At 34.4% G+C, this 26,907-nt stretch overlaps 5 protein-coding genes and 1 pseudogene across 10 annotated transcripts; 2 read left to right on the top strand and 4 right to left on the bottom strand.

The window, feature by feature from the left end:
* Positions 1-4,614: 4,614 nt before the first annotated feature.
* LOC139777819 (uncharacterized) lies at positions 4,615-6,004 on the bottom strand. The gene is made up of 4 exons (XM_071715454.1): positions 5,816-6,004; positions 5,358-5,549; positions 5,113-5,239; positions 4,615-5,033 (listed from the first exon to the last, which is right to left on the bottom strand). Exons 2-4 carry the CDS (start codon positions 5,494-5,496, stop codon positions 4,682-4,684), a joined length of 618 nt encoding a protein of 205 aa, XP_071571555.1. The 5' UTR covers positions 5,497-5,549; positions 5,816-6,004; the 3' UTR covers positions 4,615-4,681.
* Positions 6,005-6,282: 278 nt separating this feature from the next.
* On the top strand, positions 6,283-9,258 carry LOC139777813 (uncharacterized). Of its 2 annotated transcripts, XM_071715442.1 has the most exons (5): positions 6,283-6,355; positions 6,718-6,956; positions 7,067-7,234; positions 7,957-8,799; positions 8,883-9,258. In XM_071715442.1, the coding sequence occupies exons 2-5, from the start codon at positions 6,768-6,770 to the stop codon at positions 9,063-9,065; spliced, it is 1,383 nt and encodes a 460-aa protein (XP_071571543.1). In that variant the 5' UTR covers positions 6,283-6,355; positions 6,718-6,767; the 3' UTR covers positions 9,066-9,258. The 2 variants fall into 2 exon arrangements, with proteins under 2 accessions (XP_071571543.1, XP_071571542.1); XM_071715441.1 differs by lacking the exon at positions 6,283-6,355 and having other exon boundaries at positions 6,443-6,956.
* LOC139777815 (uncharacterized) lies at positions 9,244-12,623 on the bottom strand. Of its 3 annotated transcripts, none has more exons than XM_071715447.1 (6): positions 12,422-12,623; positions 11,970-12,116; positions 10,948-11,138; positions 10,673-10,861; positions 9,663-10,160; positions 9,244-9,371 (listed from the first exon to the last, which is right to left on the bottom strand). In XM_071715447.1, the coding sequence occupies exons 2-6, from the start codon at positions 12,075-12,077 to the stop codon at positions 9,275-9,277; spliced, it is 1,083 nt and encodes a 360-aa protein (XP_071571548.1). In that variant the 5' UTR covers positions 12,078-12,116; positions 12,422-12,623; the 3' UTR covers positions 9,244-9,274. The 3 variants fall into 3 exon arrangements, with proteins under 3 accessions (XP_071571548.1, XP_071571549.1, XP_071571550.1); XM_071715448.1 differs by having other exon boundaries at positions 12,426-12,623; XM_071715449.1 differs by lacking the exon at positions 12,422-12,623 and having other exon boundaries at positions 11,954-12,109.
* A 471-nt stretch (positions 12,624-13,094) lies between these two features.
* On the bottom strand, positions 13,095-17,994 carry LOC139777811 (uncharacterized). 3 transcript variants are annotated; one of them, XM_071715437.1, is made up of 7 exons: positions 17,567-17,994; positions 16,951-17,096; positions 16,572-16,847; positions 16,271-16,446; positions 15,789-15,971; positions 13,842-15,716; positions 13,095-13,564 (listed from the first exon to the last, which is right to left on the bottom strand). In XM_071715437.1, exons 3-7 carry the CDS (start codon positions 16,825-16,827, stop codon positions 13,214-13,216), a joined length of 2,841 nt encoding a protein of 946 aa, XP_071571538.1. In that variant the 5' UTR covers positions 16,828-16,847; positions 16,951-17,096; positions 17,567-17,994; the 3' UTR covers positions 13,095-13,213. The 3 variants fall into 3 exon arrangements, with proteins under 3 accessions (XP_071571538.1, XP_071571539.1, XP_071571540.1); XM_071715438.1 differs by having other exon boundaries at positions 17,891-17,994; XM_071715439.1 differs by having other exon boundaries at positions 16,572-16,844; positions 16,951-17,994.
* Positions 17,995-18,021: 27 nt separating this feature from the next.
* Positions 18,022-20,067, top strand: LOC139777818 (isopentenyl-diphosphate Delta-isomerase 1-like; annotated as a pseudogene).
* Positions 20,068-22,877: 2,810 nt separating this feature from the next.
* On the bottom strand, positions 22,878-26,013 carry LOC139777821 (uncharacterized). Its single transcript, XM_071715456.1, has 4 exons — positions 25,058-26,013; positions 24,422-24,848; positions 23,904-24,244; positions 22,878-23,535 (listed from the first exon to the last, which is right to left on the bottom strand). The coding sequence occupies exons 1-4, from the start codon at positions 26,011-26,013 to the stop codon at positions 23,514-23,516; spliced, it is 1,746 nt and encodes a 581-aa protein (XP_071571557.1). The 3' UTR covers positions 22,878-23,513.
* Between the last annotated feature and the right edge of the window lie 894 nt (positions 26,014-26,907).

Raw genomic sequence — 26,907 nt, 5'->3', positions numbered from 1 at the left:
TTAATTAATTTAAGGATTAACTCGCGAAAATGTTGCATCGCGAAATATCAAAAGCTTACAGAGCCAAATCAAAATTTATACTCTACGACGTATCGTTGCATACAAGGACCAATTTCCTCGGTGTAATGGTAAATAGCAGGACCGACCAGTTTAAATATTTCCCAATTAATTTCATCTGTACGTACGGTTACTTGCAATATTTTATTCGGTGCATTATTTAGGATTAACTCGCGAAAATGTTGCATCGCGAAATACCAAAAACTTACAGCCAAATCAAAATTGTACTCTACGACGTATCGTTACATACGAGGACCAATTTCCTCGGTGCAATGGTAAATAGCAGGACCGTCCAGTTTAATATTTCTCATTAATTTCATCTGTACGTGCAGTTACTTACAATTTTTACTTGGTGCATTATTTAAAGATTAAAACCGAATAAGTAACATTTACTTCGCCAATCAATATAATTACCTAATTAAGACTTTAATCGACTACACTGGCAACGATTATAATCGTCGTGACAAATCGTCACCTCGTTTCGACCATTGCACCGAGGAAATCGGTTTCTCTCGCATGCCACGATACGTCGTAGAGTATACATTTTGATTTGGCTGTAAGTTTTTGGTATTTCGCAGTGCAACATTTTCGCGAGTTAAATCATTAAATAATGCATCAAATAAAATATTGCCATAACCGTACGTACAGATGAAATTATGGGAAAATATTTAAACTGGGCAGTCCTGCGATTTACCATTGCACCGAGGAAATCAGTCCTCGCATGTAACGATACGTCGCAGAGTACAATTTGATGTCGCTGGAAGTTTTTTGGTATTTTGTGGTGCAACATTTTCGCGAGATATTATAAGTATCCGATCTGAATAATTAAATTGAGAAATTTAGATGCTATATTATAAGCATTCTAAATTTATTTATTCAGATAGGAGCTTATATATAACCATTTAAATTACATCAATTTTAGAAGGACCCGAATCCATGGTCGAACGGGGGTGACGATTTATCACGACGATTATAAACGTTGCCACGATTATGATCATTGCTAGTATAGTCGATTAAAGTCTTAATTAATTTAAGGATTACTCGCGAAAATGTTGCACCGCGAAATACCAAAAACTTACAGCCAAGTCAAAATTATACTCTACGACGTATCGTTACATATACGAGGAGAATTTCCTCGGTACAATGGTAAATAGCATGACCGCTCAGTGTAAATATTTCTTAATTAATTTTATCTATACGTTCGGTTACTTGAGAACTTGCAATATTTTACTCGATGCATACACTGTACAGCAAGAAAACCACAAGGACGAACCTTGCGGCATTCAATAGTTTTTTGGGACGCAGAAAACGATCCCGTTTGGCAAATTGCTCTATCACGTTTTGACATATTTTGCAGTTAATTTGCAAAAAATGGGTTATTTTAGTGTATTTTGGCATATTATTACTACGATATGTGGACGAATCGGAAAAATTTAATCACAATCAAAATTAAGTATGTTGTAGGACTGTCAGCTCTTAAAACGACTTTTTTTGTTTGGGTAAAAGATATTAATGATTAACGTAGAGTCTGTTGCATTAAAGTTCGACTTACATAGCTATTAAGGATCGATAAAGTATTTTTAATTAGTTATTCAAAAGGTTTTCAGATCGTTGAAAACTAATCTGATGTCAAAGTAGATAAATTAAAAAATGGAAGAGTTATTATAGCAGATGTTAAAGTAAAAATTCGATCATTATATTAATTTTGATATCTGCCATATTGGCTTTGCCATTTTGAATTTATCAACTTTGACATAAGTTTAGTTTTCAGCGATCTGCAAAACTCTTTAGGTTTAATTAAAAAATTTCATAGATCCTTAATAGCTATATGTAAGTTGCAACTTTAATGCAATATACACTACGTTAATCATTAATATTTTTTAACCATAAGCAACACAAAAAATTTATTTTAAGGGCTGAAAGTCCTAACAAACATACTTATTTTGATTGCGCTTAAATTCTCGATGCGTCACATATCGCAGTTATAATATGCCAAATACACTAAAATAGCTCATTTTTGCAACTTTAACTGCAAATATCTCAAAATTGTGACGTGAAAGAACAATTTGGCAAACGGGATCGTTTTCTGCGTCCAAAAGCTATCAAATGCTGCAGGTTCGTTCTTGTGCTCTTTTTGTTGTACAGTGTAATACGTCGCTGGCAACAATTTTGAAATAATAGTATTAATAGTAATTCTGCGTATAATTTCTGTAATCAGTGTATACTATTTTCTGACAAGTAAAAAATATTGTATAATCGGAATAGAAATGCAAGACGTGTTTATTAAAAGTAAAAGTTATTGTAGAATTCACGATTTTCTTCTATCATTTTGCAGAAATTGTAGAATTTTACGATGAAGATTGGTGACACACGGAAACTTTTGAGTTTACTGAACTCGCAATAATCTTTTACATATTATATATCGATAGCTTAGAGAAATAGTTAAAATTCTCGCGGTCCTATTAAATTACTAGGCATGAAAGCATCCTTTTTATATAATAGTTTATATAATGTGTACAAACGATAACTAACTACGAAATACGATGTAAATAGCTATTGCAAGAACATGTATATGCATTTCACGTTATGTATATTGCTTTATAATCAGATTTTTATGTATTTTTTAGTGGTACCGACAATTAACAAATCATATAAGGAAGCTTAATTTGATATATCTTTGTATTTTGATTAACATATAGAAAATACTTCCGGAATACAAGTTAGGATGTCGATGTACATCAACGTATACGTATGTACACATCGCTTATGGTGGTCCCGACATATGTCGAACCATAAAGATATATACATATATGTTATACATATAATTAATAAATATAGTAATATTAAATAAATGGTTATTTTAATCTTAACTATAATAAAAAAATAGCAAGAATTTAATTATGCATCAGTAAGATTCGACGGTAGAAGATAATAAAAATTAATAGAAGAATTAATTCGGATGATAAAGTGGCGAAACTCAGGTTTCGCACCGGAACGAATCGCGGAAATTTACTCCTGATGTATCAGCAAAACAGATGAGCGAGAGGTTGCATTAGGTATTCCGAGCGCGGGTGTTGCCTCCCCACATTGCCTCCTCGTAATCACGCTGTTATTGGATATATCTCGAGAAATACGTTTATTTTATCAATGCTATGTGTCCTTTAATGCGAAGCATACTTTCTGAGATGTAATTAGACGCTAAATGGTTTTAAAATGCTGTTGTATAATGCTAGACAAAGATAAAAGGTAACTGCGAATGTCGACGTGGGCGGCGTTGGATGACAAGTTCGGAGTTCCGAAATACGATACGCGACACCGACTGAATCTCAAGAAATACATTTATGTTAACATTGCTATGTGTCCTTTAATACGAGGCATGCTCTCTCAAACAATATTAGACGATAAGAATTTTAGAATGCTACTGCATAATGCTAGACAACGGGAAAAAGATAGCGGCGAATGCCGTCGCTCTGTGAGAAAGTCGAAGTTCTGAAATGCGACCAACGACTAAACGAATCTCGAGAAATACGTTCATTTCAATATTGTTATGTGTCCTTTAATGCGAGGCATGCTTTCTCGAATGTAATTAGACGATAAAAGGGTTTAGAATGTTGTTGCTTAATGCTAGCCAGCGAGAAAAAGGGAACTGTGAATAGCGTCGCGCGACGCTCCACGCCGGCGGGAAAATAGAAACTCCGAAATGCCACGAATGATTCTGAACGAATCGCAAGAAATATGTTCATATTGTGGGTGCTTTAGTGCAAGGTATGCTCTCTCGAGAAGAATCAGACGATAAAACGTTTCAAAATGTTGTTGCATAATATGTAAACGATGTGATTTTGTTGAAAAAAAAACGAATCAGAATTTAAGAAAGTGATGAGTAAAATACTTGGAAGGAAATATGTGAAAGGGAGAAGTTAGATAGAAAGGACCCTTGATTTATGAACATTTTTAAATGCCCATATAATTTGTTTTTTTTTTCCAGAAACTAATCAAAGAAAGTTGATGAAATTTGAGACTTTTTATCAGGAGAGAACACAAGAATTACAACATATCACAAATTCAAGTAAATTGACCGAAAATGTTTTTCTTATTAAGAATCGTGCGGGGTCCTTTAATAGCCAGATGTTATAGATGTAGAGATGAGACAAAAGGAAACCAAGATTGGAGAGAAGAGGGTGACAGAATATTTATAGAGTAAGGACGCAATAGAAAATATGTTACATATATTAAACTATTAAAGGAATGTATCTTTCTCGTTATGAATTCAACGCGCTATAACTCAAAGTCTAGTCATCAAAGGACCATTTGCGAGCTTACAATAATACAATATTATATTTCATGCCTTCATGCATGTTCGAACTGCTATCCCTATAGCTACGAATACAGAGGGCATGATGGAAGAAAAACAAGTGTATAGGCTCACAAGCAATTAAAATTGTTAATGTAAAAAATTAAAAATTTATTAAAGAAGAGGAAGGAGAGGAGAGGGGAGGGAGAGAGAGATCATGTATTTCGTCGAGAACGATTCAATAAGAATAAGAAAATTATGGAAAATAATCTTATCTCGAATCTATATTTATACAACATATACATATATACAATTGCAAATGAAAAAGTAATACTACATCTCGATTAAAATGCCATTTTGTAATCTTTTATATTTGAATTCCGGTTCTGAACGTTTATTGACCCAAGCTTTTGTCTCTAATTTGCTCAATATGCGTTCCGGATCGATAGCGGCTTCTCGAAATTTCGAAAAGGCATCCTCATCGTCCTCTGCAATTTGTCTATTCCTTTTGGATCTCTTTTCAATCTCTTTTGGATCTCTTCGCTCCGTACAGTCATCTGTGACTTTCGTGATCGTCAACAATTTTTTCGATGTACTTAAAAGTTTTATCCCAGAGCTTTTGCTTCTCCTCCGTTTTTGTTCGGCGCAATAGTTGATGGTTTCCCTGGTTTCTAACTCTATAGTTCTACAATTGGCATTTGCATATGATAATTAAAAATAGAATAATATTTGTAAACGCTTCAAGTATTTGCTTTAATGCTTACCGTTCCAAAATTTCATCTAGTTTCTTAGCGATAAAACTCTGAAACGTGGCAGTAACACCAAAATTCGTAAATCTATCCTCCTGCTTTGAGCTCAAGGAGTTTTCGCCCAGTTTGTTAGTTTGTACTCCTTTAAAAAATTTAAAGAGTAATTAACATATAATGTTTCTATGATTATTAAGGATTATATAACTACCTGTTTGGCAAATATCAAAGTGTGATATAAAAATAAGATAAGTTTTACTCACCAGAAGGAGTAACTTGGACTTTTTTCATGCTGTACATATCGTTGTTTAGAAATTGCTGATCAATTGCTTCTCTCAGAATATTTGTAGATGCTTCATCTTCCGAGCTTGACAAATCTGCTCCCTCGTTTATGTTATTCATTATTAATTCTAATCTATACTTATAAATCTATAGTTTGTATATAACTGGAATATCTGCAATTGAAAAAGACAACCCAATATAAGTGAGACATAAGCAATGTCATGGCATAATTTGATAGCAGAAACCGAGCAACATCTGTCATTTTTTGTAATTTAAATAAAGTATATCATTTAAATGGTTTCCAGACGGGAGATTCCATTAAGTTTCTGTAGGATCTGCCAATGTGTTCATTGCCAACAAAATTCTCTCGACATTCAAAATTTGTAGAAACCACTGTGCAAAAATCTGGGTAATTAATTATCCAGTTTAGGGGCCTCACCACCAATATCGATGAAATTATGCTCAATCGACGCGTTTTTGCACGAAACAAAAAAATCTGGCAGAAAAAAGCGTCGCACTGCTCCGTGAAGCGAGATATTTATCGTTGAAGTTAACGACTATTCAGGTTATGAAACCTGTCATACCGACACTTCCCTGTAGAGCCAGGGAGCCAGTAGAGCGTGACCCGTGACCATGGTATAAACACAGTATAGAGACCCTCTAATAAGAGTCTGGACACCCGGTCCCACTTTTGATTGGTCCGCCATTTATGCATACTCCGGTATTATCAACACTCTGCGTTGATTGGTTGGTTCTAAAAGTAAGAGCCAATCACGTTCGACTGCTACTGAGCTGCTTGGTCTGCTGAACACACCCTATGTTGGCAGCACTTGATTCTCGCATGTCTACAGGTTGGTACCGCTTGAATTTGAACGTTTGTCAGTTTGATTTTGAACGTAAACATTGAAAGTTCGCTGGTCGGATTGGGTCGGATTTCCGGAGACATTGTCATTTCATCTTGTGGAATTCCACTATTTATGTAATACTGCCGCTTATTTTAACTAATTATTGCACTACATCGTTTACTTTAATTAAATGATAAACACATCAAACAAAAATTATTAATAGAATAAGTTGAACAAGTTGAACAATCTGTAAGAATGAAGATTCGAGATTGTATTTCCGTGCTAATACATTTATTACATTTTTAGCGTAATTATTTTCACTAAATATCTATTTGGAATTGTGCGTTATGTCTACAGTTGTTAAACATTCCCCCATAATCTTTCTGTTTGTAAAGCTTAATTACTATTACATTTATAAAGGTTACACAACCTCTTTAGTGTCATAAATTGTATACTAAGAGATTTTGTATTGTCGTTACTTGACTCTTGTTTGCAGGAGGTAGGCTTTTTATAACAATTACTTTTAATCACCTGTGTTCAAGTACCATGGGCAATTACACAAGTAAGCTGTTATCTTATACTAATGAGAGTCAAAAGGAATGCAACGAGCAACAAACAGCTGCACAGCAAGTAACTACGGAAGACAACAGTACGTGCACACCAGTGCTGTCTGAAAAAAGAATACTGGGTGATCCACGCTCAGTCTCGGCAGGAATTACAAGAACTCCTATTGAAGTAAAATTCTACTAACAATCTTATTGTAGAAAAATATTTTTTTATATACATATATTCAAGTTATATACTATTTAAGAACATGCAAATAATAAATCTCAATATTTAAATAGGTCAAGTGTACTCCAGTTGGAGTAAGCAGAGATACACTTAGCGCAATCCCGAAGTATTTACAGAGAAAGCAGTATCTTGAAACTGATTTGGACGTAGTAATGCCACCACTGACGCCTAAGAAATGTCGTATACCGAAATCAATGAACAGTGATCAACAGTCAGAACCTGTATGTTATTCTTTAATATTTAACTCCTTTATTTTACACTTTTCTCGCGTGTACTGAATAAAATTGGGATATATTATGATACGTTTGGTTTAAATGTATTGTCAGTTATTTTTCTAAGTAATAGAGTTATGAAGAAATTTGTAAGTGAAAATTGATCTATGATAACGAATACTACAAGTAAATAAAAATGTGCCTTATTCGGTTAGGCTGGATCTTTCATGCCTAATAATATTTTTGCGTGAATTAATTACAATGTATTGTAACAAAATTTTTTGAATAATAATTATTTTGTTTAAGAAAATCTATATAATAACTTAAACAAAAGTTTTAAATTATTTTTTAATGACAGTTTTTTAAATTGAAATATAACATTTTATTACAGTTTTGTAAAGTATACAACCATTGAAAATTACACGTTAATTAATTCGTCATAAAATACCTCAAAAATCTGTAATAAAATAGATATATTATTCTGTTAAAAAGAAATAAAACTGTCATTAAAACATTTAAAAGAAAATTCATTAGATAGATTTTCTTAAACAAAACACTTTATAATTGGACTTCTCAATTCTGTCTGATATTTGTGCAATGCTGTTGAAAAATACAAAATAAAAATTTTCTACATATCTTACATGGATAAAGCCATCTTATAAGCATGCTTTATTTGTCCAATCACTTTTCGGGATAAAAAAGTTTAACTTGTGATATATATTTTTTTGCAGGATGAGGATTATTTAACGCCGAATGCTAATGTTGCTAAGAGTTCGAAGGTAATTACGCCGATAGATAAGGAACGCTTTATAATTCTGGGATTAGACCCTAGATCTCCAGCTGCAGATTTCGATAGAACGCCCATATTAATGCCGAGGTCTCTCGCGTTGATAAAGGCACGATCGCAAGAAAATTTAAGTCGCAGAGGCAGCTACGAAACAGATATTTACAATCCAAAGAACTCTCGTCAGGAGACCAGTACATCACTTAGTATCTCGGAAATATTGTTATCTAACACAGCTTCAGAAACCCTGAAAACCCCAGATACAGAAAAACAGGATAAATCACACACTACATCTCAGTATGATTCTGATTTAAGTATTTCCAAAAGTGAGAAGGAAATCACGGTTATTAAGAACTCAAAATTTACGAATGTGAAGGAAATATCGTTAATCTCGGACGAACGGACAGTTGCAATTGATAATGAGGAAGACAACAAAGACGAGACAGAAAAGCAGAATGTTTGCGAAAATATCGAATCTAATACGTGGATGAAAGACGATGATAAGATTAAACTGTGGCACGATTCACTGTCGTCGGAGGAAAGCGTATCAGGTAAGGAGGATCAGAAAGAGTTATCGCAAGAAAAAGTTTCAAGGGAAGATGTAATTATAACATTTGATAAATATACCACGATTAGTACCTCTTTAAAGCTGATAAAAACAAAGGAAGATTTTCGAAAAAGAGGAGACATAATAAAAGGAAACAAGAAGAAGAATGCTAAGGTAGATGTTAAACTTAATGAAGAAAAAGTTTTTACTCCTGAGAATAAACGAGGAACTGAAATGCATGAGGTAATTTACGCGACACCATAACGATATATATGCATACATAAAATTATACTTTTTGCAATTGCAAATGTCAATAATTTCTTTAGAATCGAACACCACTTGGCAATCGGTCTAATAATGGTCAAATGCAAAAAAAGCCGCAACAGTTATTGAGGGGCAAGGCTACGCCTACTAGAATGCAACAAGAGAATACACCGCCATGTAAGACGTATAATGGAAAGACTAGAAATGGAATTCAATGGGATCCAAATTCCACGGTCCTCATTTAAATATTTAACATGTTAGATTAGCTGATTTATATACGTTATAATAAGGATAGGAATGGCAGTAAGTGAATTTGTTTAGTTATATAAGCGAACTTGGTATTAAGTACAAAAAATGGCATGCAGATGTAATCATTTGGAAATGAATAAACAATTGTAAAATAAATAAAATTACTCAAATAAATAATATTCACAATAACATTTTCGGTATTTATTCAAGTATCGTGTTTCTGCATTATCGTGCGAATTTGAGCTTTTGCCGTTTGAATCGAAGATTGAAGGTCTTTGCTGGATTTTACCAAAGATGTTACACTGAAAGACACATTTGAAACAGATTACGGTGATGTATATAGATTATATTTAAAATATAACAAACTAGAAAGTTTGTGATGTATATGTATATAAAATATACGGGATATCCCAAAAAGTAACAGCTTTTTCAATATTTGCGTTATAATTTATAGATTATATTTTAATAATTTAGTAAGAGAGCCTAATATGTAAACACGTACGTTAGAGCCCGTTTGCCCCTCCTTTGTGTTATGTTTCAAAACCGTCAAGTGTTTTGGGACATCCCGTATACGCATGTCGGGGGATACATACTTTGGATTTTTTATAACTATCTTCTTTTTCTCGCTATCAGATCTTTCCAATAGCTTGATTGTGATTCCGCTTTCTACTTTCTTTACATTAGAAAATATATTCGTTTTCTCGGTGAAATTTAATCTCGCGATATTTCTGGTATCTATTAATCGCGGCCGAACAACTTTGACTTTGTTGTCAATATGGTGTCCCCTGTAATTTTTCCATTTTCTCACATTCAAATCTGGATTTTTATTCGCTTGCTGAATTCCCGCTTGTATCACTGCCTCGGTCGACTGATACGGCGCCGGATATAGTTCCGAACTAGATACGGTGCTGCTATTACGATCATCATCTTCCCAATTAATTGGTAAACGAGGCTCGGATACAGGTCGTGGATCTATATTCTGAGGTATCCCATTGCAAATAGAAGACAACGTTTCTCCAGGGTAACAATGCTTGATACGTTTCTCGGTGAGGGGCAAGGCAGGAGTCCTTTTTTTTCTATGATACTGTTCTCTACAATTTAGATATTTAATTGGAGGTAGTCTAATACATAACATTTTTTTTATGTAACATGTAATTTTTATTATCAAACATACGCCCAGCAAGCAAAATTTCAACGATAAGCTAGACTTGAGCAATAGATTGACATTAACTGCATTTGCATTAAGTAAACATATTCCGTCAGCAGAGCTTGCCAAAATAATCTTGCAGATTTCCAGCGGAAACCAAGCAGAATACGTCATTTCGCAACCGTTTAAATAGAATGTATCGTTTAAATGATTATTATGAAACGCAGATTCTGCCTACAGATTTCAGTTAATCTACTATCATATTCCGCCAACAGATTCTGTTCCATTTCTGCTGATAAAATTTCTAGCACACTTTGGAAAATCTATTGACATGCTTGACTATATGGATAATTTTTAAGTTACTTATTGATCAGGTCTCTAAAACTTGGGTGTGTGTGTGTGCGCGCGCCCAACATTCATTATACATTTAATAAAAGCGACAATATTTAAACATACCTTGGAATAAATTTATCTACTTTTGGGTTCACCGACTCCTGTTGAATTCTTTTTATTTGCGTCGCCACGTCCTTACGACGTTGCTCAAGTTTCGCTTTCGTTTCTTCAAGAGTTTCCAACTCGGGAGCATAACAAACATGCAAAATTCCGCCGAAGAAGTTCTTATTGTCAATCAAGCGCTTCGCTATTCTGTGGAAGAGATGAATTTGAATAATCAGATTCATTCACGGATTCTCTTGTGTGTTAAATGATCTCTTTGGAACAAGAATACGTACCTGGCGCTTTGAATATGTGCGTAATGCACATAATATGTTTCTGTAAATTCCTCGGAAGGATATTCAGTCACCAACTGAATCGCTTTCATACTTCCATAGGGACAAATGAGTTTTTTCACTTCCTCCACTAACTGCAGCTGTGGTACTCCACATATTAGCAAATGCTGTGATTCATCATTAATTGTGTAAACCTGTTACACAGAGCTAATTCGTCAAGGAAATAGTATACGAGCTATCGCTTATTAATATGCGTGGTTCTTAAAATTAATGTAAAATATAACTTAAGAATATAATTAAATGTTTTAAGTAGATAAAATACTTTAAGTAGAGATATTTAAAGAGAACCAAAAAAATCGTTATAAGATACACAAATTAAATTTAACAATAATGCTTTGTTTTAATTCAAAAGATTAATTACTACAAATTAATTACTGTATGCTTTCCTTCTGACACAGACATTGTTAATAATAAGATATATTGTAACACAATTAAAGATCTTACAATTAGTATATTTTCATAAAAATAAGGCTAAATAGTGACATGAAATGATTATTATAGTTATTATAATTGCAGTTGTTAACATTAGACAAAAAATGTTAGCAATATGCTATCAGTTTGCCAACAAATTTGAGCAAAACATTGCAGCAAATTGCATCAGTATTAAGTTTGCGTTCTGCCAATAGAGCCTGTTGACATATAATCTGACGATAGACAAAACCAAGGGGAATCAATTATTTCATAACCATTTAAATAGAATATATATCATTTAAATAACAGTTTTGATTTCCGCTTGATTTCCACAGTCAATCATATTTCGTCAGTGGATTCTATTATATCTCTGTTGACATTCTGTTAGCAAGATTCGTAGCAGATACTTAGCAAAATATGTTATCAACAGATTTGGCTATCTAGGCATAATATATTTACTTAATCTAATATGGTGAGATAACAAATTAATACTAATTAAAAATGAGTAAAATAGAAACTTGATTTTACAGTAGGATACAAGTCTTCAACGCTACCTTCACTGCTGTCAATCTCTTTCCTTGCCTGTAAAGTGGTCTAGTTCGACACAATTTTTGTTGCACATGATGTGGCATGTGCGTCACTGTGCACTTATTCTCTGTCATGACACGTCAGTCGTCAGTATCCTTTCGTCAGTTCCCTTTCTGCAACAATAAAAGCGACAGCAAAGGGTAAGAGAAATCGAGAATATTAATAATTAACATTAAATATTAATACTAAATAATACTGAATAAAGAAATGTAATCGCAACAATAATTTATATTTCTGACATTAAATATCTTCGATTTTGCGTTAACAAATATACGCGTTAAGATAAGCCACGATACTTTGTTTCCCCTTTTGGAAAATATCAATTCTTTAAAATTTTTCAATTTAATTTAAGAAAATAAAAGGTTAGCATTGAATTACGAAAGAATATAAAAAATAACACACTGCGTTAAGAACTTACTCACGCTTTTTCTCTAACCGGTCGAGAGTTGCCGGATCTTGTTAGGTCAGGTTATAGTTTCTTTTCTCCACCATTCTCCACACAACGCAGTGTGTTGTTTGATAAATAGAGTAAAATCGTAACAAATATTAACGAGAAAGGATTATGATTTGCGCACTCTAGTAATAATATTGTATACTAATGCTAAAGGCCATCGCACACAAAATGCATAGCTTAGCATAAGGGTAGCATAAGACCGCTGGACCAATGAGCATCTTATGTAAATCAATATGGCGACTTTATGCTGGATGCTCATTGGTTTAGCGGTCTTATGTTACGCTTATGCTAAGCTATGCAATTTTGTGTGCGATGGCCTTAATAAAGGTGGAAGCACATAAAATTGCAGGAGCCATGAGCAGAATGCAGAAGCCATATGCGCATGCGCTATGGTATCTGCATTCTGGTTCTGCCTATGGCTTCTGAATTTTCAATCTACATAAAAATACATTATCGCTTTTAAAACGTTTGATACAAAAGGATATATCAATTGTACTTGCAAAATCTTACGAACTGTGCGATTATCTATTATATGCTATGTTTCAATGCGAATAAATAAGTATACAGACACTGTTCCATGGTTTTTTTTTAAACAGTTTTAGTTAAAAAGATAACAACATGACCATAACAATGCTGATAAAATAGAAATTGTAGGACTGATTATTACTGGCTGATTATACATCCTGCGCACTGCCTTGTTCCCACGCCAAACGAAACATATCGCGTTAACATTTATCTCATCACATCACACATGTCTTATAGCGTCGCCCGCGCCGGTGCAGTAGGATCATCCTCATCGATCTGGTAATCGAGAAAATCCATCCGGATCTGCTGGTGCTTCTGCTTATGTGCCTTCAACGAACTGGGTTGCGTAAAGGTCCTTTGGCAAATGTCACAAACATACGGCCGCTCGCCTGAATGCGTGCGCTCGTGACGAATAATATGACTCTGATGATGAAACCTCTTGCCGCAAACGCGACACACATATGGACGTTCGTTTGTGTGCGTTCTACTGTGAGTCTTTAGGTCGAATCTTTTGAAGAAAGACTTGCCGCAGTGCAGGCAAACATGATTGCGCTGCTTTAAATGGTCCCTCTTTACATGCTCCTGTGAATGAGAACCATGTTATATTTACAATACACTGATCATATTTCCACATACAGTGATTCATCTTAAATGTCAATCTTAAATATTTTAAGAACGATCATCATGGCGAGGAGAGATTACTTTGAAGAATATATGTATAAGATAGAACAAATATATGTCGTCTGCGTTAATAATGACCAATCAGTAGTCCACAAAATTCTTAAGTAGTAGTGTAAGGCGTAATGGTAATTTATATGTATACTGATTATAAATTATTATTAATTACTGAGAGACTTACGTTTACTTGTGATAAGGTGCTGTAGACTTTCGGACAAATCTCACAGACGAACTTTTGCGGACCGTCCGAGCTGTGATTGTTTGTGATATGCTTATTCAAAGTAGATTTCCAAGCAAAGGACACCCCGCAATCTTTACAATGAAATTTTTGCTGATCGGTAAAGTGTATTCCGATATGTTGTTTATAATTATATGCTGTCGAGAATGCTTTCTTGCATACCGAGCATCGGAATTTTTTTGAAATTGTTTTCGATTTTTTCAATTCTTCTGATGTTTTGATACAGTTCTTGTTACCTACACTTTCACCAGTCGTTACGTCAGTAGGCAAATGTCTACCACTGTCTGTACATCCTTCAATATTCTCTATGCCTCGCTTGCTATTTACATTTTCTCCTAATGGCACATTATCCTCGACATACATGAAGAAGTCTGATTTACTTTTGGGACAGTCAGCTATTTTATTACTATCTTGCAAAATATTCGAACAGTCTTTGAAATTATTAGCTTGTGCGAAATCTCGATTCACTTCCTGCTCAGCCTGAGAATCTTGAAACAGCTCCAACAGCTGTTCACCGTCATTTTGAATTAAACGTACCATCGAGAGTTCTTTGTACCCTGAGGATTCTATGCCGATATCAGCAACCTCCACGAATTCCAAAAACCTTTCGTTGCAATTCTCATAATTCAGCCTTTCAAATGCCTCGAGATTAGTTTCGACATATTTGTCAAAATCTACATGAGATTCGTTCTCCAATAATTCTAAGTTTCCAGAATTGTAGACCTGCATATTTTTTTCCTGCATGTTACTTACACACTCGTTGCCCTTTGAATTCTGTTGGAAATGTTCTGATTCACCATGGCTTAGGACAGCATAACTTTTTTCCTCTCTATGAAAATCAAATTGTGTATAATTAAATTCGTTATTTATATCAATAAGGCCGTCCAGAGCTTGTTGATGTTCCATCTGATCGCTCTTCTCACTTTCTTTTGAATTTGAATTGATCTTTTGATTATCTCTAAAGGTATTTGATGGATCTTCTACTGTATCTTCGAGATCTTTTGTAGATGAAGCGTTTTGCATTTTTTCTACCAAATTGCTTATTATAAATTCATAAAATTGCTCACCAGTCTCTGTCTGTACTAAACGCAACATTGGTTCTTCACTGTTACAGGCGTTGCTGAAATTTTCTAGATTCTCCTCATTGTGCAGCAAGCCCTCCTGATTTTGCATAGCGTCAGGAGTACATACTTCGTTAGCAGCGATATTTTCAGAATGATGAGACTTTGTGGTATGATTAACATTCACATTAGCTAAACAGGTATTATTACAATATCGAGGCTCATCAAATTTCAACATTCCTGAATTAGAGAATTCTATATACAACTGATTGTCGTCGTCGCTTAATGGTTTATTACATTTTCTATTTTCACTAATAATTTCTTTACTTATTTGTTTATGTAGAAATTTTTGGTCCATTAAAACTTCACTGGAATTACAGGTTTGTAGATTTGTTTCCATATTTAATGAATTTCTCACGTTGCTTATGGAAGATTCTTTACAGACCTCTCGGTATATACATATATCTGAGCCATTTGATCTCAAAATGTTTTCGTTACTTTGAGTTTCTGATTCAGTACTAGGTTTTCTATCTCGAGGTAAGAAGGCAAAAATATTTTTATCCAATTGATGTAAATACGTAATACTGTCCTTGGATTGTATTTGTTCATAATTATTAACTACATCTTGAGAAGAATTTGAAATGATAGTATTATTCGTCGATAAATCAGTAGCTCCAAATCTTTCCTCAATTTCGGCAAAATGATCTTGCAACAGTCGATTTGTACTCTCATTTTCTGCTAAATTACTTTCTTCAAACTTTTCATACATTTTATATTAGATATTTATATTCATATTACAATGACTAAATCTAAAATATCAGGTATTTACCTGCTTAGATGTGACACAAATAACAGTCTCGCATAAACATGCTTTATTGCCCATATCAACGTCGCGTTGATCGGAAATTATCTCACTTTTTATATCTGAATCTCTAGTAGTATTCTGGCTAGTATATTTCGGCTCCATATGAGATGTCTCACGAAATTTACTTTCTACATTATTATCTATTGTCTGAAAAAATCCACAACAATACATAAACATTGGATATACTTAATGGAAAATATTATCAATTTAATCGGTAGTTTAAAAAGTCTAAATTTAACTAATATTTTCTTATAATTGCTGCGCTCTATAATACAATGTATAATACAATGTTCTCAGAATATTTTTTATATTGGAAATAATACTTTCTATAGTTTTGCAAAAATTTCTTAGCGATCAATTGTTGCTTTCTTACAATATATTGTAATATAAGACTGAGGAAATATTAATTGAAACTATGATAAAAAAACAAAACAATGATTCTTTACCTTGTTTTCTTTCGATGTATGACTGTTGATTCGTGATTTATTGCTAATAAGACTAGGATTATAATACTGCTGTGCAACTTCCTTTGGTATCCCGTGTATCATTTGTGTATGCCTTGCTAGCGAAGACATCTGCGTGAAATTCTTATCACAAATTGAACACGGATATGGTTTAATTCCTGTATATGAAATAAATAAAGATATTTATAAAACTTTCAGGTTATCAACTTTATTTGCAGCTCGTAAATAATTCTTATTTTATTTTTCATTATTATTAATATATCATTATATTTATATCTCTCACCTGTGTGCATTCTACAGTGTCTTATAAGATTTGATATATGACTGAACTTCCTTCCACAGATCTCGCAAATATGAAAATTTGTTCCCAGATGAATGTTCAAGTGGGTGCGCAAGTCTGCCTTCCGAAAGAAACCTTTTCCACATATCTGGCATATCTGGGACCTCTCTCCTAGATGTAAACTCCGACGGTGATAGTCCAATTGCGAGGCACGATCAAAGGTCGAGTCACATTGAAGGCATTTGAAAGTTTTCAGCATATTGTAACTCTGTAATTCTGCTGTTAATCCAAATAGAATTCCGCGTTATTTTTCGCTGTTCAATAACATCAACAATCAGGTCTTTTCAAAAAAGATGTAAAAATGTCACAGTCAGGCGTTTACCTTGATCTATTTCTCGTATTCGTGTTGAGACTTATTCGTCGACTAATATGTTTCCATAAAATGCCGACTTAATTTCCACCCAAGACGTTTGACCTTATTCGAAATTTTGTTAGCGAGTACGCAAACAAACTCTCGTTGAAATAATACTATAATAACACTAATGTTATTATGATAACGCTTAAATTAATGAATATGAATATCGGTCCTAGATAAGGATATGTTTTCCGATAGTGTCTTCAGACAATCAGACGTGAAATCACATGTAAAAATTTTTTTTGTAGCTGTACCACACATTGTGCTTTTGGCACTTTAAGATAGAAATAATTAGACGTTGGTAGGAAAAGGAGTAAGGATGAGTGGTGCGAGACTTGCGAGAGATTAGCTGTAAAGTGCATTCCGTGCAGATTTACAGTGTTATGTCCTCTCTGTATCTCGCAGGAAAGCATCAACATTTAATTTTTCGCATTTAAATTAAAATGAAAGGCGACAAGTCCAAACAATTCAGCTATAGAAATCAAATTTAAGGTTAGTGATCCAAACAGATGATGTGATTCACGAAGAAATTCACAGTCGGAACTCGAGTAAGCTCTTGTGTATGAAAGTGAAAAATTATTACGCGATCGATGCCGAATTCACTCATTCACTGCGTCATGCGCGTCGAACGATCATTCGACGCGGGACCCGACTTTGGGCAATGAACGGAAGTATGAAAAAATCGAAAATTGGAAAGGAGCCCAGTTTGCTCCGCACAAGAGACCTATCTTGCACGGAGGGCGCAGTTTTGCGGAAAAAAACTTTCCATGGCTCTAGTGGACTCGAACCTGGTTCCTCAGATTACGAGTCTGGCGCTCTACCACTAGACCACACTGCCGCCCCAGGCACTCTCACGCAAGTCTCACATGTAGATGAACGGTACGCGATTAGCCGGAATTTAGCCCACCCGCTCAGAGATTCGGAGTTTCGGACGACGCTCGTAACGCTGCGGGACAGATCACCGATCGTCTTCTCGACGTGTCGTACCACGTGGTACGTACCTATACACGTGCACGTTCTTGCTCCTCGTGTCTCGTGTCAATTAATTCCCACCTCTCATTCTTTGTCGTCAACCGAATATTCGACGTAACCTTCTTCTTCTACGAATAAATCATATGGCCGCAGGGGGAAGTAATCCGCGCAGTTCCTTGGGCCTAACGTACCTACGGCATCCCGAGTTCAAAACACCGCGGGCATAAACACACAGTCATACTTACACACTCACACACACACACACACACATACAGCCGCAGGGGGAAGTGATCCGCGCAATTCCTTGGGCCTAGCGCACCTACGGTATCCCGAGTTCACCACATCGCGGACATAACCTCACAGTTACACTTACACTCATACATATACACATTCCGGTTTAAGAGGATAATCAAAATAAAGGAAAAGTAGAACAAATACATAGGACAAGTACCGATGTGTTATATAGCTCCAGGGAGGAGCTGAAGGCACTTATCCTCCCTCACCCGAGGGAAACAACAAAAAAAAACGAATAAATCATATACGAGATAAGATAAATATATCATGCATGTTCATCTTTCCAGTCATTACTCGGCGGGCAGCTGACTGGTGATGATCAAGGCGTACAGGAAGCTCAACGGTATCATGCACAAAGTAACGGCGCTTGTGGAGAAAGATCTCGGAACAGCGCAAGTAGCGCCGTTGCAAAGGGCCGCTTTAAAGGAACGCTGTATCCTCGCGGACAAGCTGGACCGACCCGTTGGTGAAGCGGGGTGAAGCCACCAAGCAAGCTCGTCATGAGATCGATACGGAGGGATGTGTCCCGCTCCACAGGGCGTTCAGCGTCTTTCTGTTCAACAGTAAAGGAGAATTGTTACTCCAGAAACGGTCAAATGTTAAGGTGAGAACCCACTTTCATGCTTGCTATTTTTAAATATAATTTTAAATATGTATTTTAGCTAAGGAAGTAAAAATTTAATAATCAGGCTCTAGTGAAAGTTATTGAATGATTTAGTTGAAAATACGAGACTTCCATAAAAACCTGTAGAAATTGATAGTAAAATTGTATATTCTATGATGAATTAAAAAAAACTAACATTCTTTTAATTATATTGGAGCTTTTATTCTTTGAATTGGATTCACAAGTTTTGTTTGTCGTGACTTTCTAACGTGTGATATTAAATATTTTAGGAACTGTAAAAATGTTTGTTTCAAATATTGAATTAAAACAAAATTCTTAGTGCAAAACAATTATCCTTGTATTTCTGCAAATGTCAATATATAGATGCACAATTTATATGACGTAAATCTATGTTATAGATAACATTCCCGGATTGCTATACAAATACGTGCTGCAGCCATCCGTTAGCCGAGATTCCTAACGAAACGGAAGAAGAAAACGGTATGGGGGTGCGCAGAGCCGCGATAAGAAGGCTCGGCTACGAGCTGGGCATACCTAGCAGCGAGATCAAGCCTTCCGATCTATTTTACCTGACAAGAATTCGCTATCAAGCACCCAGCAACGATCGTTGGGGTGAACACGAGATCGATTACATAATGTTTCTGCAACGAGATAACATCACCATAAAGCCTAATCCCGACGAAGTGAGCGAGACTCGATGGGTGTCGCGATCGGAGATCGACAATTTTATGAAGACCACGTTGTTGCTGACACCGTGGTTCCGTCTGATCTACAAATTTAAACTGCTTCATTAGTGGGATAATTTACATAACTTGAGTAAAATGCAAGATCATCAGAGTATAACCATGTTGAAGGATCGATCCGTATACATTGATCCGTATACTTGGGTCTTGCTACCAAAGCAAAACTGGTCTGAGTGCATATTATCCAAATCTTTAAAATAATTATTCCCGTAATTTATATTACTAAGAATCGAAAAATGGTAACTTTTCTAGATATATAAAGGCGAGCGGGTGTATATAATTTTTAATCGAATTGATCTGAGTTTCTGAATCGTTTCTACATTTTTGTAAAAGGTTAAGCTCACTTAGACGTATGTCGTAACTTAAGCGTTTCTTGTTGCAAAGTGTACACATATTTTGTTAAACATCATGTATAAATTGTAAGGAAATAAATTTATTATTCTACATTTATTAATTCGTATCGCTTCTATATGTATCTGTCTACAATATCTTTCATTTCCATATCTTTCCTAATTAATTTATTTTCGTATTTTTCATATTCTCGTGACTATAATTCGTCACATTGTTTCCGGACCGTGAACTACATTTACAGCTCTTAACGAGCGACTTCTCCATTATTTTGTCAATTTTTAAGGATGCCGTTGCGTAGATGTAAGTATGCGCTCATTTAACCGTCCGCTTGAGGCGTTCCCAATTATTTGGCAAAATTAGAATAAGTTTATATCTGCTACCGATACTATACGCAAGGTAAATTATCTTTTATGAAATTATTAGATTTATTTTTAATTTTCTAAATACATTTTAGATGAAGACAGATTTCAAGGAGATGGAGGATAGTATGGATCTTTTAGCCAAGAATATGGAAAGCATCACTTCTTTTTCGGAGCAGATTTCTTCTTCTTTGCACGGAACAAGACAGCAAATTGCTAAACTGTCCTCTGTACACACTCTGTTGAAAAAATTGCAGTTCTTTTTTAAACTGCCTGGCAATCTTAAGGACAAAATAAATGAAGAGAAATATGCAGAAGTACGTATACGTATACTTTTTTATATATGAGTGTAATATTTTTATATATAATATATATAGATCTATATATATATATATATAATATATAAATATAACATATAATAATAATAATATAACATTTCTTACGCTAATTTTTAGTTTTCAAATTATAAGCGATAAGCGATAACTTTTCAGGCAGTTCAAGATTACGTTCATGCACGAAGAGTTTTAAATCAATACAGTAACATGCCATCCTTCCAAGGCATTCAAAAAGAATGCGAGGACATTTTGGAAAAATTAAAATCTAAACTTAGATTACAATCTCATAAGAGAGACGCTTCCACTAAGGCTTTAGCCGAAAATATAGATCTTTTACTGCAGTTAAAAGAACCGTTGATTCATTATTCACTGAATTCCTGATACATGCCGAAGGAAAAGATTAACAGAACAATTGGATATTTTGAAAGATATGTGCGAAAATGATATTATAGAGTTCGTAGACATGGCTTCTTCGGGATTTCTTAATAATTTATGCTTGATTGTAACTTCCTATAAGGATATATTCATAAATCGACCATTGGAAGACAACGATTTAGTTGATAACTTTGAAATAAGAGCTGTGGATCACTTGAATAAGTTTGTTATGAGCAATATGAAAAAATATTTTGATTTGATGGGCCAAAGAGTGGAGGATGTAGCTGATACAGCGATTTTAGTAAGAACTCTTGACAAATTTCATCTGCAAACTGCAAGAAATGAATATGTTGTCCAAGGAAACAGACTTTGCCAGGTAATGGAAAAAAAACATTAAATAAAGTATAAAAGTAATTTGGAATATAAAATCTATGTGTAAAGATAGAATGACATAATAAATAAAACTAGTATATTATAAATAGTATATATATAATAAGCGGTAATCACGAATAAAAGACTAGTAAAGTAAATTAAGATAATTATTTTGCAGAATTGGAACTGATCTTGTTGTAAATGCTGGCCGAAAACAATGTCGCAACCATTTGCATAGTTTGAAACAACACTTGAGTGAGATTTTAGCGAAAGTAAGGCAGACTTTAGCTGCTAAAGTTCCACAAGATAGCGATGAGGGTTTAACGGAACTTCAGGCTATGCTCATTATGCCCGCTATAGAAAAAGTTAAAGGAGTCCTACAAGATTTACCGGTTTGTATCTCCAAACTCTTATTCAATTACTCTTTATTCAATTTTTTAGGTTTCTTATTTCCTTACCTTTCATTTCTCAAATGTGTAAATGTGAACGATGGAAATTTAAATTGGTTATAATTGTTCTAGGTATTTTTACAGCTAGACTTGCCAAAGAGTATAAAAACACAATTTTTGCAAAGTTTCTGTGTGGATGAAGTGAGAGAAGGATTAGTAATCGGTTTTAAATGTTTTAATTATAATGCATCATAAAAGTGTTTTTATATGATAATGATATAGTGATGTATTTTATTTGTGCGCTTTGTAGCTCACGAAATTTGACGATCTTTTTAATATCGATCAATATGTGTCTTCGGAAAATATCATAACTCCCGAGTCAGAAATTATGCGATCATTTTCAAGAGGCTGCTCAGAATTTGCTGAATCATTATGTGCGAATTCAGGGATTAACAGTATCACAAATGCTGAGGAAATCTGGAGAGACCAGAGATTGGTTGCACACAATTGAACCTAGAACCGTGAGAGCTGTTATGAAGAGGGTTGTTGAAGATGTAAGATGTAACTGCCATTGATGCGCAAGTTGCCGCTTTATATAACAACAATGATAGTCAGGTCGATAGAAGTAGCGATAGTAGTAGAAAGACTCATAGGGGTAAAAGATTTTCACTTGAATAATTTTTCTTATTTAACATATCTAATTTTCATGTAAAGTTATTTGAAAAATGTTGATACAAAATATAATAATACAAATCTTTAGAGATTCTCTAAATATGTACAATATGTAATTTTTCATTTATATTCTGAAATTTATTATTTAATCGTTAAATGCTGGCTTTGGAGTATGTAATCGAAATTTATTTTAGTGTTAGCATATCCAGGCAACACTATAGATCAAATTGGTCATCCTACACACCTAGCCATTTCGATTCCTATGTGACGAATATTCACAAACTATTTTCCGAACGAATCGAAATATTCTCGTCTGTGCAATTCAACAAGGCATCTATTCTAACAGGAATCATCAAAATAAGCTTAAAAAGGTGATATTAATAATGATATAGATACTACTTTAATAATAATAATAATAAAATAATACTTTATTTAATGTAATATAATGTAATGTTGATTTATTCGATTTTTACTTATTATTTATTTTTATTCATTATTTTTTATTAATTAAATCAATATTAGCTTGTTGTATTCGTTTTTTATTTATATAATATGGTTACTTATTTTTTATATTATTTTCTAATGTATAAAGCGGTAAAAATTCGTGCATTTATAACAGTAATTTTTTATAAGATTATAAGATATTATATTATATAAAGGAATTATTGTTATATAAAAAAGTTGTTATATTAAATAATAAAATAGAAGTAGAATCGGACAACCTCACATTGCAAAGATTCAACCACTTCAAAAACGCGAAATCTACATATTTAGGGATCCAAAATTAATCACGTTTCGAATATATTTACTTGTCCAAAAATCTAAAAGAATTAAAAAATCGCGCAGCCATAAAAAAAAAACGCGAACTGTATGACATACTATTCGAACATGATATTCAAAATATTAACACTGTACAGCTAAACTTCTACATATTTTAAAAATATACCTATAATGTTATACTGAGATAACATGACTAGTACCAGACTCTGCCATGACTGAGCCGAGTGTCTCTTTGAGGGTGTGGAAATTTCTTACTTCTTGGATTAATGCTGCTCGCTACTTGCACTGAAACATACAATTCGATATATAATGCATAATAATGTTAATAATTAATTAAAATAAAATGCGAGAAGTACATTTCGTATTTAACCAAACAGTCGAACTAATTTAAACGTAATCACATTGACAGATAGAAAAATATAATTTTTGAGTCAGTGATTGATTAAGCTAACTGATCATAATTTCAGTAAGATAATATTTTCTCCAACAAAACTAAACAATGGAACATGTAATATTTCTAAATTAGAAGCGCATACTTTCTTGTTGAATAATGCTTATCCTTTTTAGATATTTATTAAAGATTTTCGATATAATCATCTTTCAAATCTTTATAGGTTTTATAAAAATAATATACCCCTGATTATTGTTTTCACTTTGTCGCCCTTTTTCTCACCAGGGCCCGAGAATGATTCGATGCCAGTGGCCGAACAGGTAGCAATATCGCATCTAGGATTTTCTCCATTCGCGAGCGTTTGGTCATCTTTTTCATCCTGTGTACACTGACTATCGTGAACACAATGATCTTGAATCGTACCTTATACATTTTCTTGCGCAAGTAGAGACGTTGGTGTCGAGTCAATTGCGACAGAAAGAATACTATACTCTCATCACATAATACATGTGTGCTGATTATACGCAGCAGGTATCTCTTTTGAGAGATAAGAGATATCTCTCTTCTTTTCTCTCTGAGATACCTGCAATGGTACTTTTGTATCTGGAATACAAAATTCACACATTGTTGTTATCTACTCTGCAGCATAGACTTATAGTTAATTAATCTCTATATACAAATTGTTATGAAAAATATATAAATTAGACCACTGTTAACTTCTTTTAGTTCTAAGTTACTGAATTATTTCAATTTTAAACATAAATAGTTCAAGGAATCTACCGTGCACGACAAACTCCGCTCCAAGTTTGAGTACTTCTTCAGTTCCTGTTTCGTACAATTTAAGTCGGCCTCCAGCTTTATCCTAACTTCCCGGGCGATGTTAATCTCCCTGCGCAATTCTTTGATCTCGTCCAGCTCAGCGTCTCGTTGATCTTGCTTCTTGTTTTCGGTCAATATTTTTAGCTGCTTCTGGAGGTGATTACAGTCCTGTTCTCGCGCTCTCAACTCCTCTGTAGTTTTCCGCAGATGCGCCTCTAGGTTTTCTTTCAGTCCGTTGGTCACCGCTAGGCTGCTGATTAGTCTTTCTTGTTCCTCCATTACGATCTCTAACTTCTTCTCGTATTTACTCATTTTGTTCTCCAGCTTCTTTATAGTCTCTCGTAGTTGCGCATTATGTTCGCGGCTTTCCTCAAGATTTTCGCTCGTTCTTAAATATGAAAAGAAAGATGTTAGGAAACAAAATATTGCTTACGGAACAACTTCAATCTCTTGTGGTTATCTTGTTTTGCTAAAATGTAATTAAATTCTATCGGCATAGATATCAATGTTTGCCGAGAAAAGATTATAGGCAGATAGACATAACTAATATGTAAAAGTAATAAAAATTTAAAAAATAAATTAAAAATTAACGTGTACCTGTCCGATTCATTTTGAACGGTTGCAGCAAAGTCCTCGTGCAACAATTCTACTATAAACCTACTCTCCCGTCTTCGTTTGGCTTCAGCCTTCCGACGATACTCTTCCATCTGCGTCCTCAAGAAGTCCACCGCGTTCCTCTCTGATATAAGTTTTTTGTCCAACTTAACCACCTTCTCCGTCTGCTCTGTCAAATCCGCTTTCAGTTGCAGGATACGATCCTCGTACTCAGCGATCTGATGTCTCATTATATCTCGTTCGATCTCTAAATCATCCTTTAATCTCTTTAGTAATTCGTTGTCCTTGCGTATTTCATTCGTCTTTTGATCTTCGGTTGCTATTCCATCCACGACTTCATCATTCTCAATTACCTGCATAAGTTGCTTATCCAATCGTACAGAGAGATGCAATTCTCGCTGGACCATGTCCTCGATATCGCTATCTAATGTGTCCTCCTGCGAGCGTCGCGCAGACACATCTCGCAACTCCTTCTGCAACCTCTGCACTGTATCTATCAGTTCCTCGTTCAGCCTACGTTCTTCCTTCAATTTTTTTTTCAGTTTCACAATATTATTTGATTCTTTCATTTTCGCGTTTAATTCCGTGATGATCTTTTCGTTCACCTGCATCCTGTCCTTGTAATCTTCGAGTTCGTCCGTCTTCAGTTTCAAGATGTTTTGTACTTCCTCCAGATCCTTCTTTATTTTACTTTCCGACGCTTGAGCCAACTCGTATTGTTCTTTATAGAAGTCTTTATCCCGCACCAAGTTTTCGGCGGTCTCTTTAAACTCACCCTGCAAGTCCTGATATTGTTTCTGCAGGGTGGTGAATTCTATCTCGTAGTACTGCAACAGGTCTGATTCGAGCTCCTGTTGGAGCTGATAGGAGACATTTTCAATCTTTCTAATTTTTTCCTGTTGTAATTTTTCTGTTCGTTCTAAACGCTGCAACTCCATGGTCTTCCGATAGATTTCCGGCGGCGTGCAGAATCTGCTGCCGTTGCAGTCGCTCTCGCTTATGGAACCAGCGTTCAAACCACTTGCACGCAGCTGAAGATTCAGTTAAAAATGTGGAATTAACATACTTGCATGCCATAAAAAATACCCGACGTTGAAGATAAAAGATCTATTTATATAGACTTGAAATTTATGCGTTATGCATAATTTTAGAGAATATTTTAATGGAGAAATTTAAATTTATTATTTATATAAGAATTGCATTAGTCTTTATGTATTTTATATCCTTAAATTTTATTTTAATTTCGATTTGATTGTATATTATAATATTCTATACATGCTTTCCAAGTAACAAAACTTTAAAATAGAGAAGAAAAGCATATATCATATATTTGACGGTATAAATTTCCTTCTAGCGGACTGTAATCTTCATATTATTTAAAATTCAAGCGAATGAAACATGAGTTTGCATTAATTTCTTTCAATCCGTTATTTTTATGTAATACTTACGTTTCACGAGTAATTGCGGACTGTCGGATCTTGTTTATTAACTTGCTTCGCGAATTATATTACCGATGAACTTGAAGTCTTCTCTGGATACAAATAAATCACCGCACAGCCAGCAACGTAACGGCAAATGCTTGTCTATTATGTACGGCTCAACAATTTTTCAAAAATCTGACTCTGTTCGCTGCCTGCTGTATACTGATCGAACTGTTCAACGACAAACCAGTTTGTCCGTGGGGGAATACGTCCTTGGGGGAATAACAATATAAACAGACAAGTACGTACAAAGTAGAAATATACGAAAGTGAGAGATTACAATTTATGAACGTCCGCATTAGATTACATTTTCTAATTTGTATTTATAATTTGACAAATAAAAAAAGAACT

Source organism: Temnothorax nylanderi, unplaced genomic scaffold (assembly GCF_030848795.1).
Source record: "Temnothorax nylanderi isolate EJ_2023f unplaced genomic scaffold, tnyl_v1.0 TNYL_tig0164_pilon, whole genome shotgun sequence".
NCBI classification, from domain to species: Eukaryota; Metazoa; Arthropoda; class Insecta; order Hymenoptera; family Formicidae; genus Temnothorax; species Temnothorax nylanderi.
This window is presented reverse-complemented; position numbering and strand designations above follow the sequence as displayed.